General features: G+C 39.5%; 3 protein-coding genes across 10 annotated transcripts in view; all 3 read right to left on the bottom strand.

Annotated features, from left to right (window-relative positions):
• Positions 1-4,039, bottom strand: part of lipeb (lipase, hormone-sensitive b) — a 50,995-nt gene extending 46,956 nt beyond the window's left edge. Inside the window, exon 1 of one of the 4 annotated variants that reach the window (XM_051719996.1) lies at positions 3,884-4,039. In XM_051719996.1, the coding sequence (XP_051575956.1) occupies positions 3,884-3,971 (88 nt within the window). In that variant the 5' untranslated portion in view covers positions 3,972-4,039. Of the gene's footprint in view, positions 1-3,651; positions 3,660-3,883 lie in introns of those variants that run through there. The other 3 variants (XM_051720000.1, XM_051719998.1, XM_051719999.1) reach the window with 3 other exon arrangements.
• Positions 4,040-4,204: 165 nt separating this feature from the next.
• Positions 4,205-9,660, bottom strand: LOC127453568 (B-cell antigen receptor complex-associated protein alpha chain). Its single transcript, XM_051720022.1, has 5 exons — positions 9,503-9,660; positions 8,345-8,689; positions 5,159-5,274; positions 4,737-4,796; positions 4,205-4,640 (listed from the first exon to the last, which is right to left on the bottom strand). Exons 1-5 carry the CDS (start codon positions 9,540-9,542, stop codon positions 4,524-4,526), a joined length of 678 nt encoding a protein of 225 aa, XP_051575982.1. The 5' UTR covers positions 9,543-9,660; the 3' UTR covers positions 4,205-4,523.
• Positions 9,661-9,814: 154 nt separating this feature from the next.
• The window catches only part of LOC127453927 (rho guanine nucleotide exchange factor 1-like), a 58,367-nt gene continuing 55,046 nt past the window's right edge, over positions 9,815-13,135 (bottom strand). For all 5 annotated transcript variants that reach the window (XM_051720725.1, XM_051720726.1, XM_051720727.1 and 2 more), the window contains one exon: positions 9,815-13,068. The gene's annotated coding sequence lies outside the window, so the exon portion shown is untranslated. The remainder of the gene's footprint in view (positions 13,069-13,135) is intronic.

The raw sequence follows: 13,135 nt of genomic DNA, 5'->3' as shown, positions 1-13,135 counted from the left end.
TTCTTTCTCAGGGACGGGGCACCATCTGGCACCCACGACCAGACCTCTGGAATCTCCATGTCTGGCCCCTGAACGGGACGTGGAAGACCTAAGTGGTAGACACGATCACTCAGGCTAGGGCCCCCTCTACGAGGCGCCTGTATGCATTTAAGTGCTGTCTGTTCGCTAAGTGGTGTTCTTCCCAACAGGAAGACCCCCAGAGATGCGCAGTCAGATCGGTGCTTTCCTTCCTGCAGAAGAGGTTGGAAGGGCGGCTGTCCCCTTCCACCTTGAAGGTGTATGTAGCCGCTATAGTGGCACACCACGACACAGTGGACGGTAAGTCCTTAGGGAAGCACGACCTGATCATCAGGTTCCTGAGAGGCACCAGGAGGCTAAATCCCTCCAGACCATGCCTCGTTCCCTCATGGGACCTCTCTGTAGTTCTTCAGGGTCTACAGAGATCCCCCTTTGAGCTTTTGCAGTCAGTTGAGCTTAAGGCACTCTCCTTGAAGCCTGCCCTCCTGACTGCACTCACTTCTATCAAGAGGGTAGGAGACCTGCAAGCGTTCTCTGTCAACAAAACGTGCCTGGAGTTCGGTCCGGGCTACTCTCATGTGATCCTGAGACCCCGACCGGGCTATGTGCCCAAGGTTCCCACGACCCCTTTCAGGGATCAGGTGGTGAACCTGCAAGCACTGTCCCAGGAGGAGGCAGACCCAGCCCTGACGTTGCTGTGTCCGGTAGCGCTTTACGCATCTATTTGGATCGCACGCAGAGCTTTAGAGTCTCTGAGCAGCTCTTTGTCTGCTTTAGTGGACAGAAGAAAGGAAGTGCTGTCTCCAAGCAGAGGATCACCCACTGGCTCATTGACGCCATAACTATGGCATATCACGCCCAGGACGTGACGCCCCCGGTAGGGCTACGAGCCCATTCTACCAGGGGTGTAGCGGCCTCCTGGGCCTTGACCAGGGGTGCCTCTCTAACAGACATTTGCAGAGCAGCAGGCTGGGCAACACCCAACACCTTTGCGAGGTTCTACAACTTCCGGGTGGAACCGGTTTCGACCCGTGTAGTGGCACGCACAAGCAGGTAAGTCCGGGACAGCCGGCCGAGTGTATCGCTTGCACATAGCACCTTTCACCTCCCCCGAGCCGAAGACGTGCACCGTTAACTCCCAGTAGTGTTCACAAATTGTGTTCCCTGGTTGACTTCCTCTGAGCCCTGTGACAGTCGAGTTTTCGGAGAGACTCGCTGCCAGCCCAGTACATGTGCTAACTAAAGCCCTGTACTGGGGTAGGTGCTCCGCATGTGGCAGTTCCCCGTAGGTACCCATGCAACGTATATCTTCCGCTAATTCGTTTCCCTGTTGGCAAACTCCGTCTTCCTTGGGCAAAGGCCCCTCTGCCCCAGTCTCCATGCTTGTAGTAACTCCTCCCCCGTAGGGTAGGACCAACCATGGGTCTTCTCCACATGGCATACTTCCGACATAGCTCGGCAAGACCATGTGACGTATTTCCACTTAAATACCCCCCATCTCTCTGGGCGAGGTGTGGTCCCCCCGACTAGACCTGGTTGGCCCAGTCGGATAATCCACCTTTTTTTAGGGAGAGGAAAAAAAAGGGGATAAGAGGCCACGACTGGGCTAGCCCGTCTCTATTTTTTGGGTAGTCGACTTGTCCCAAAGGGCCGTTCGACACTCATAACAGTGTTGGGGGAGGTTACGTGTCGGCCTGTTGCGCTGGCTACGAGGCACACAGTGGTCTGCCCGTCACACACCGCCAGTTCACGTAACACAGTTCAGCCAGTTGCGGCATTTTGTATAGGGACCCCTAGTGTCACTACATCGACACAACGTCGAGTGAGTGACAGATAGGGAATGTCCTGGTTACTTGCTTAACCTCCTTTCCCTGATTGAGGGAACGAGACGTTGTGTCCCTCCTGCCACAACGTTGAACTACCCAATGAAATGGCCGGACCTTGTCTCGGCTCCTCAGCATAAAACCTGAATGAGTGGTTGCATACCAGACCCTTTTATACCCGTATGTCCGGGGGAGTGGTATGCAAATACCACTCGCCAATTTTCATTGGCCTTTTATCAAAGACCAGAGGTGTCTCGGGCTCCCAAGGGTGACCCCTAGTGTCACTACATCGACACAACGTCTAGTTCCCTCCATCAGGGAACGGAGGTTACGCAAGTAACCAGGACGTTTTCTTAGCAGAAATCATGGTTTTGATAGATTAACCATGATTTTATATAGTTATACTGTAGTAGCCATAGAGTACCCAGGGTTTTACTCTAGTAATATTGTAGTAGCCATGACTGAAGTAACAATGACTGCTGTCACCATTGTTTTCTTGCCAGAAATCATAGTTTTTATACAATTAACCATTGTTTTACAACAGTAATACTGTAGTTTCCATATAGTAACCTTGATTTTACTACAGTATTGCAACCATGACAGTAACCATGTTAATTTTGTGGTTACTATGATTTTACTACAAATACAATGTTAAACTATGGTTACTTTAGTAAAAAACATGGTGATTTGTAGTGAGGGTAAATCTCTTGAAGTGTTAGAATATTTTTACTTTAGATTTGACATAACAAATACCGAACCGTACCGAAACCGTGACCCTAAAACCGTGATTCAAACCAAACCGTGAGAAATTTGAACCCTTACACCCCTAATATATATATATATATATATATATAGGATACGATTCTTGCATGTTTCCTTCAAGTGTTTTTAATTAGGTAAACATTGCTTTAAGTTGTTTGTGTGTGTGTGTGTGTATGTTTTGTTTTGACGTAGGGCCCTATGAAACATTAAATTTTTTCCCCAAATCTGTCACATTTGTTTGTGAGTATTTGAAAGCAGTCGTGTGTCAGTCAGACAGTGCACGGGTATCAAATTTAGCTGGTACTCTGTACTACCGGTACTGCAGAAACACTGGTATCGTGACATCTTTTTTATTTTAGTAATGACTTGGTACCGAATTACCTGTACTTTAGACATCCCTATTCCAATCCCCTAATACTTTCTTTTTTTCATGGAACACGAAGGGGGATGTTTTTTTTTTTTTTTGCTATACAAAGAAAGTGCATGATGACTGGGGCAAAGATTCTACTAAACATTTACTTTTGCATTCAGTGAAATTAAGAAAGTCATAGGGGTTTGGAACAACTTGAAGGAGAGAAACATGATTTATTTTGGGTAGACTAAACCTTTAAATGAGGTGAAAAGCATTCTGGCTTCAAGCCTATTTTTTCTCCCTTTGATACCCATTAGTAATAGATTTTACAGTGCTTGCACTTACAGTCTTAAGAGCACTAAGAACTAAAAACACAAATCGTTACTGTGATTATAAGCCAATAAAACCACATTACATTAACAGATGCCTGTTTACACCATAACAGAACATTCATGAGACGTGCGCCCTTAAACATGTTGTGATCTTCGAAACACAAGGCATAAACTCAGTGTCCTTTACTTTGTGCACACACCAATTTTATACTGAAAAGCTATTAGTTTATGATTTATTTACTCAGTGCATACCAACAGATATCCCCGCAACTCACAGTGTTACAGTGCATCTACCGTATTGCACAACACATCATTAAAAACCATTCAAACCTGTTGGTTCAAAGAAAGCCGGTGTCAGTGTTACCTCAAACCGTCTTGTGAGAAATCTGCCCAAACCTTTTAAATGTAACAATGTTAAATGTTAGAAATAACAAGTCACTGTGCTACAATGTAACAGTATTACTGTACAGTAAGCACTCGGGCTTTAATCTTCTGTTTGACAGTTCTGAAACTATCTAGCAGGGAGCGCGACAAGCATTTACAAGCGACATTTCACCCCGAGAAGAAGCTGTTAAGTTCATGAAAGGACCATATACCTTTTGGACCCTCATTGTGTTTTGATGAACGCCTTCTGTTTACTGCTTTTTCAAGAACACCGCTTCCAGTCTTCTTTGCCGTCGCCATCTTCCTCAAGCACAAATCGCCTCCCTCTGTTCTATCTGGACATACTTTGCTCACGACCACGCCCACATAAAAATCTATAGCCAATAATACACCAGAAAATGGTCAATAAGCCTATCACATTTGTCCTATTTGAGAGTACCGCCCATTTTTGACCATATTTGGACAAGTGACGCTCCTAGAGCGTGTATGTGATGTACAAAACAAATAACATAAAAGTCTATTGCAAACCTGTATGCTGTTTGTACACGTAAGCTTTATTTCAGTTTTAATTGATTTATTTTAAACCTGACACATATCGAAAATTCCTTTAGAAACAGAACACTTGAGCACAAAACGTTGATATCACCCACTGCAGAACACAAACAAGCTTATACAGATGCAAAAACATATACTGACAGCAGGCTTCCAGAATGCTGAAATTACAAATCTAATTGAAAGTTAAACACTGGCTTCTAAACTGTTATTTCACTTCCTACTTATCCTAATTTTGTCCTCTCATCTTTATGCATATCATGTTTAATATTGTCCTTTTCCCTGTCTCTCCGCATACAGCTAGGGCTTCTCCAGCTGAATGTCATCTCCACAGCTGGCCACATCCTGATAAGGGCCTTGGATTTGGGAGCGTTGAATTTGATGGTACGTTGAGTTGCAGTCATCCAGGTTTAGACCCTGTGGACATATATGTGAAGGTCTCTAGCTTAAATACACAACATGTCAGTAATTATAAAAAAAAAAAAAAAGAAAGTGCAGTGGAAATGGACATACCTCATAGATATTCTCCTCCTCCCTTCTTTTCTTTCCCTCCAGTTCATTCAGCCTCTTTGACTGGAGAAATAAAGTTGAAAACTATTAAATTATAATAGTTGCATCACAACAGTGTGTTTTTAAACAATAATGCTGGGCTGATTGAGTTGTGAGTTGTATAAATTCCAAAATAAATAAAATGATTACTGATGTGCATTAACTTGCTAGTCCCATCATCTCTGCTGCAGATTCATCAGCAATGCTTCATCTAATTTTCATTTTTAATTATACATAAGTATTTATTGGTGGGATCTAGTAAATCTATACATACAGTATTATCATCACTGAATCATTTGAGCTATTTGTATCATGATTTATTATTGTGCATTCATATGATGTATAGTTTTGAAGTACATATTCAGTTACAGAGAGGTGTGTCTGACCTTACAGAGGAGCATGGTGCCAGGAATCAGCACGCACAGTAGCAGCAATACCCCCTCTGCTGTAATGATGCTGTTCTTGGCATTTTCACTGAGGTTCAGGGTCTTGTATAAGGGTTCTAATGAAAGAGAAGTGGTGAAGCATACTGGGTACAGATCTGTAGGAGATCAAGTCTTATATTTAACACTTAGTTTGACTTAAAATTCAAAATGTCTTTTATTGGGCTCCTGACAACAAGGTGAATAGCACTCCTGGAGGGAAATTATAAAAAAATTTCTGCTGCTCATAAAAGTATATTTCTTAGATGGATCACTGATAAATCAATGACGCTGAGTCAGTGGCATAAAGCGATATTTAACTTTCTCCCATTGGAACAGGTTATGTCACTTGCTGGTCAAATGGTACATTTGTTGTTTTATCAGATATGGATTTTTTATTATTACATATGTCATGTACCTTTTTTACAAAACCTTGAAAAACAAAATTGTGCCCTGAACTGATGCTAGGTGTTTGTTTTTGTACAAAGACAAAAGAAATTCGTTGGAAATAGGTCACATTAAACATGACCAATATCTTGAAAAGATTAGTACAGAGGAAAATTAGACTGAAAAAAGCATACAGTATTAATTCAACTGACAATTTAGTTTGAGTATTTACAGGTGCATCTCAATAAATTAGAATGTCGTGGAAAAGTTCATTTATTTCAGTAATTCAACTCAAATTGTGAAACTCGTGTATTAAATAAATTCAATGCACACAGACTGAAGTAGTTTAAGTCTTTGGTTCTTTTAATTGTGATGATTTTGGCTCACATTGAACAAAAACCCACCAATTCACTATCTCAAAAAATTAGAATATGGTGACATGCCAATCAGCTAATCAACTCAAAACACCTGCAAAGGTTTCCTGAGCCTTCAAAATGGTCTCTCAGTTTGGTTCACTAGGCTACACAATCATGGGGAAGACTGCTGATCTGACAGTTGTCCAGAAGACAATCATTGGCACCCTTCACAAGGAGGGTAAGCCACAAACATTCATTGCCAAAGAAGCTGGCTGTTCACAGAGTGCTGTATCCAAGCATGTTAACAGAAAGTTGAGTGGAAGGAAAAAGTGTGGAAGAAAAAGATGCACAACCAACCGAGAGAACCGCAGCCTTATGATTGTCAAGCAAAATCGATTCAAGAATTTGGGTGAACTTCACAAGGAATGGACTGAGGCTGGGGTCAAGGCATCAAGAGCCACCACACACAGACATGTTAAGGAATTTGGCTACAGTTGTCGTATTCCTCTTGTTAAGCCACTCCTGAACCACAGACAACGTCAGAGGTGTCTTACCTGGGCTAAGGAGAAGAAGAACTGGATTGTTGCCCAGTGGTCCAAAGTCCTCTTTTCAGATGAGAGCAAGTTTTGTATTTCATTTGGAAACCAAGGTCCTAGAGTCTGGAGGAAGGGTGGAGAAGCTCATAGCCCAAGTTGCTTGAAGTCCAGTGTTAAGTTTCCACAGTCTGTGACGATTTGGGGTGCAATGTCATCTGCTGGTGTTGGTCCATTGTGTTTTTTGAAAACCAAAGTCACTGCACCCGTTTACCAAGAAATTTTGGAGCACTTCATGCTTCCTTCTGCTGACCAGCTTTTTAAAGATGCTGATTTCATTTTCCAGCAAGATTTGGCACCTGCCCACACTGCCAAAAGCACCAAAAGTTGGTTAAATGACCATGGTGTTGGTGTGCTTGACTGGCCAGCAAACTCACCAGACCTGAACCCCATAGAGAATCTATGGGGTATTGTCAAGAGGAAATTGAGAAACAAGAGACCAAAAAATGCAGATGAGCTGAAGGCCACTGTCAAAGAAACCTGGGCTTCCATACCACCTCAGCAGTGCCACAAACTGATCACCTCCATGCCACGCTGAATTGAGGCAGTAATTAAAGCAAAAGGAGCCCCTACCAAGTATTGAGTACATATACAGTAAATGAACATACTTTCCAGAAGGCCAACAATTCACTAAAAGTTTTTTTTTTTTTAAATTGGTCTTATGATGTATTCTAATTTTGAGATAGTGAATTGGTGGGTTTTTGTTAAATGTGAGCCAAAATCATCACAATTAAAAGAACCAAAGACTTAAACTACTTCAGTCTGTGTGCATTGAATTTAATACACGAGTTTCACAATTTGAGTTGAATTACTGAAATAAATTAACTTTTCCATGACATTCTAATTTATTGAGATGCACCTGTATAAGGAGAGTTAAGTAACACAAACTTAGCATGAGGGAGTGAAATTTGGGTTAATGCCATTGAATGGGTTATTTGTGTTTGCTAAACTTAGCCAATGTAATTTATTGTGGGGATTATAGCTTTCACAATTTGGCTTGTCAAAATGCTTGAGTGCATGCATTGTTTAGTTTATGGGTTGCATATCCATGTAATGAACATTATGTTAGATAGCATAAACAACACATTTGAGTAGAGTAGGGCCTTATGAAAGGATATAGGCTCTATTTTCATAAGTGCTCTTATTCTAATTTGGTTGAATTTTTCATGTTTCAATAAATTAATTTAAAAAAAATGAAGTGAAGTGCATTCTGATACAATCATTGTTACTAGCCATGATTTGTGTGTCAGTAGATGAAAATGATTAATAATACTCACATTCTCTACAATGTAATGGAGCATAAATCCAAATCCTGACAAGAACCACGTTTTTCATTCGTATAAAAGAAGCATGTCACTGTCATGGAAATATGCCTGACATTCAACAATGATGCAGTTAATGCACAAAAGAAGGTAAGTTCATGTTTTTATTCTTCTAATTTATTGCATGCAGTCCATTTATACTACCAACTTCTTATGAACATGCCATCTTTGCTTAAATGGCTGGTGCTTGACAGGGAATGGACTATGTAACAGGATGCAGACATGCAGAAGAAGAACCTCAGAATTAAATTACAATTGACCCAGCCCATTAGCGCTTTACGCACGCAATTTCGCCAAACCCACTTGGGCCTAGACTAAGCACATGCTTGCACGTAAATCTTCCAGGCCTTGCCCATTGACTTTGGGCATTATGGCATAGTGCTGCGCTTAGCACTCTTAAAATAGGGCCCTATATATTGTCGTTTAAAAATGTTTCAGCCTTAATGACAAGAAATATAGTATGCCTAGGTGTATAACTGTGATCTGACTCACTGTAGACTTGGAGGAAGGTGCCATGAGTAAAGATGTCAATGCCAAGAAAGCTGTAATTCAGGTAACACATGTACAGGCCTGTGTCATTGATATGGACGTTCTTCAGTACCAATGAATGGCATATGACTCCATTTGCACCAGACCTTGGCTTATCCTCCTCTGTCAGATTTACAAATCTGCTCACTGTGGTGCCATTATTTGTGTAAAGTTTCATGATCCACCTGGCTTGGAGTTTCTCCTTACAACGGTAGCAGCATTGGATTGTGGCGTCATCGGTTAGAGGGACACGCTGAAACGGCTGATCTGCCTCCAGTTTCAGCTCTGCATGTTTTCCATTGGCAACAGCTTATGTAAAGGACAATAAACCAAAGAGGCACAGAACAGTAGTTAAAGTTAAAATACTACGCTGGTTCGTTTCACTGTAACGGTAGCATAACAGCAAAACATAGTATTCAAGTTTGTCTTTAACATGGGCTGATTTAGTGACTGGTCTGTTGTCATGTTCTCTTTAACTTGAGCAGTGGGGGGTTTCTCGATCTGTTCTTTAAGATTCACTCACACACACACACACACACACAAGTTATTAAAATCCTCTTATGTCAAAGCAGCTTAACATGAAACTTTACATTTATACTCAATGGGCATTCATTTCAATCCACATGATATCAGCTATATATATATATATATATATTAAATCTATTAGTACTACCATCACTTCCAAACCACAAAATAATTCTGTATGGACAAGACTTATAATCATACTGGTAGAAGCTACTGTGTAAAATTAAATTATACCATTATAAATGAGTCACAGAGGAAAAGTGTTTTAAAGTTAGAAATGCATTTACACGCTGGATGCATTGAGGTGCAAAATTGCAAACATCTGCTCTGAGAGGAGATCAGCTTCACTGAAGCAGAACAGAGAAGTCCAGATGGGTACTTTATATTCTTAGTTATTTTGAATTAGATAAAACATAAAACTTCTTAACCAATTTGTAATGATACACTTATTTAAAAAGTATTTAAATTTCAATATAAAATTTTGTGCAACAAGGCCAGAATACTTAATAATTACTTTAATATACATAAATGCTGACAAAATGTTAATATCTTGCATACAAATATTTCTACCAACACATATTAGATGTTGATACTTACCTGCCCAGAAATATAAGAAAAAGATCAATCCAAACTCCATCTTCTCCAATAAACCCGATAAACTCTTAACAGAATATACTGCTGCTCAAAAGCAACAAGATAACTCTGACTCTTATGCAAATGTATAGTTTGAACCACTACCTTCCTTTCCTGTATCATCTACACCCACCCACCTTTCCCAATTTTGGTGTACACACACACACACACACACACACACATTATATTTCTCTTTTTCTCAGATATTACATGATTTAGGGCGGTCCAGTACATTTAAGCTACTGCTGCTGAAAATAAAGACAAAAACAAAACAAGTAATTTTTGGCATTTATTAAAAAAAAAGAAAAAAAAAAGAAAAGACAAAAGACAAAAATGTGTGTAAAAAAGAAAAGAAAAAAAAAGTACCTAAATTTGACTTGAGTATCTTATATATAAAATCTAAGCCCAAATACACAGAATAGTTCTTGCATAATCATTTATATAGACAGACAGCAATGGAATGCCTGTATTTGTACATAGAATTGCATAAAAGGCAGACATGGATGGATGAGGGTTTAAAAAAAAAAAAAATCATTCTAACAAATCTTTCACAACTTTACCAAATTGCTATGGCTGTGGGTACTAAAGCGCTCAGCCATCAGCCAGTTTTAAGAAGAATAACAAATGGGTTGAACTACTATCATTTGGTGGGCACGCGTTTACAACATATCAGAATTACCATACGCATTTAACACTGAACATTGCTAACTGAGGAGAGGAGAAGAGTGCCGCTGCTTGTCAGCAGGCCTATGAGAGCCCTTCAGAAAGAAAAACAAACCCAAAATCTGCACAAGGCACCCTATAAATAGATTGAAACATACAGCTAAGACCACTATGTATAAATATATATGTGATTAGATACATTATCAAAAGTACATATAGAGAGAGAGAGAGAATGACACTGCACCCAAAACCCTGTTTGATCAATTATGTCATGATTAAAATCTAAAATTCTTCATTAAATTGTGGTCAATACCATATAAAAAACACAAATTACAACAGCAATTCACTCTTGCCATATAACTGTCATTGAGTAACGCCTATTAAGGTTAGTCTAGTTAAGGGTGTCCTTTGTGTCTCTCTCATTCCCCCAAATTTTTTTTTTTTTTAAATGCAATGCATAGCACATTCTGTAATATTGTACAGTTTTCTAAGAAATTAAAAATAACAGAACAAAATGAAACCATTTAACCACCCATTCAAGCAATGCAATCAGCAAACTGTGCAATCAGAAGACAGCATGGTGATGCAGTGAGAAGAGAACAGATGTTGTGCCAAGGTAGTTTCACATAACAATCAGTAACCTAAAATGTGTAACTTCTAAAATTGAATAAAATAAGGACAAAAGTGAACGTAAAGCTCTGATCGGCAGGTATAAGGAACAACATTGTAGGTTCCTTTCATGTGAAGGCCAGGAAGAGAGACTTCTGATTTCAGAGTAAACCGTTTTGTCATCAACTCTATTGACTGTGAAGCGCTTGTAAATGGCTGAGGAAAGAGCAGGAAAAGAACGGGCTTTGGAGAAAACAAAATAAATCAACACAATTACAACTTCAAAACATCTGACCAACAAATATAAATGGCACTACAAAAACAAAAGTAAAATATGTTGCATAATTAGGCAGTGAGTTCAGGGTACAAAAGCCATTGCAGTAGCATTATGAATGCATGTTGTGTGAGTTCATAAAAATAATTACAGTACTGGTGAGAAAAAACACTTTTCTTGTCTCCAAACTTTGAGATGCTATAAAATCATTTAAGCTCCCGTAAGTGCCTGATCCTCTGTGGTCTGGTTACCTTTTAAGGTGGGGAGAGAGGACAAGCTAGTCTCATATGCTGAAGAACATAGTAGGTTAGTACCTGGACACGTCTTTATAATACATCCAGCAGTCCAGTTTTGAACCAACTTTTAATTTCTTCTGCCTAAAATAGGATAATAAGCCACTACATTTACAAGCAAATCCATCCACATCACCATTTCGTGATTTGATTCAGCAAATAGGTGGCGCACTCAAAGTTAGGAGAGGCATGGAAGACTGGATTGGCCCCCCCTTTTCAGCCCAGTGAGTTCCCATTTACAGCTGATCGGAGCTATCATATCTCAAATTTGTTTGGTGAAGGCTACTCAAACAAAACTACACTCTAAAATATACTGAGAAATAATGACACAGTTCCGGAAAAATGTAAAATATTCTGACAAATCAAGCATATATAACTGCATTTATCAAGCAACTATTCCTTTCAACTTGTAACTGTACTGTATTAAACATTAAAAACCAAATTAGACAAAACTCACCTAATATTTCTACACTAGCCGCCAATTTGTCTTACAAACATCTCATGAATTTGCATAGATTCACACACAAGCAGCACAAGCATGTTTAATATGATCTGTTTCTACCTACCAGAGTTCTATCTGGTTTACTAAACCAAATCATTGAACAACATCTTCTTTAGAGTACAGTATACATTGTGCATGGTTCAAATGTTTTAACAACACAGATATGTGGATGAACATGCAAGCTGGCCTTTGCCAGTGTATGTGTAGCCTATACAGTATATCCACACCATCAAACCCTCTCTACATTTCTCAAAATCAAACCTTGCAATAACCTTCTCAGTTTCACTCTGTAAGGTACGTCTTAAATCAGTTCCATCTCAAAAACCTCATCCATCTATTTACATACTCTACTTAGCAATTTTCTGTTCTTTCCTCTTGTGCACTGAGCAATAACAGATTTTCTGGTAGTAAGATACAAAATACCATTTAACTAACAAAAGGCAGTTAAAATGATTGCTACATTACTACAGTTTGGCCAATACATGCAAGTAGAGAGTAATACTCCAATAAGAAATCTACTTATATCTATTTCAATATGCATTAATATTGAAAATAGATGCAATAATAGCATGGTAATGTATATTAGCATGAGCAAACTTTATTTTGGAATTTGTTAAAAAAATAAGTTTTGGCAAAATATTTCAGGCATGGCTGCTCTCTGTTGATTTGAACAATAAAAGAAATGGCACATTATCTGTTTGAGTAACCTGATTGAAAACCTGACGGAATAACTACAATTTCAGCAACAGGCTATAAGCGATTGAAGCACTCTGTATTCAAAGAGATGCAACTATACTTTTCTATAGTCTCTTGGCACTAAACTACTTTTGACATGCTTAGGTTTACCTTGGTGTGTGTGCGTGCATGTTTGTGTGATATAAAGCCTCCACGTGCACACTCAGAATTTCACTGAAATATCTCTAGATGTTGGACATTTCTTTGGTATCTTTTGGCAAAACTGTCACTCTCTTACACCCATTCATTCATGCTCAAGGATCACTATTATTTCACAACAACCGCTCTTTTTCATTTCTCAGTGGCTTGGAAACTGCCTGAGGCCTGCTGTCAATCTTCTAAAAGGACAGTTGAGAAGAGGGAATTGACAGAGCAGGAAAATTTAGGCAGGTTTAGTCGATCAGCGTATCCCCCGAAAGCAACTCTCACACTCAAGTCCAGCGCAAACAGTGATCTGGAGACAAAAAGCACAGATGACAAAAACTGAAAAGCTGTACATAGAATTGAGTGAATTAGAAATG

This window comes from Myxocyprinus asiaticus, chromosome 16 (assembly GCF_019703515.2).
Source record: "Myxocyprinus asiaticus isolate MX2 ecotype Aquarium Trade chromosome 16, UBuf_Myxa_2, whole genome shotgun sequence".
NCBI lineage: Eukaryota > Metazoa > Chordata > Actinopteri > Cypriniformes > Catostomidae > Myxocyprinus > Myxocyprinus asiaticus.
This window is presented reverse-complemented; position numbering and strand designations above follow the sequence as displayed.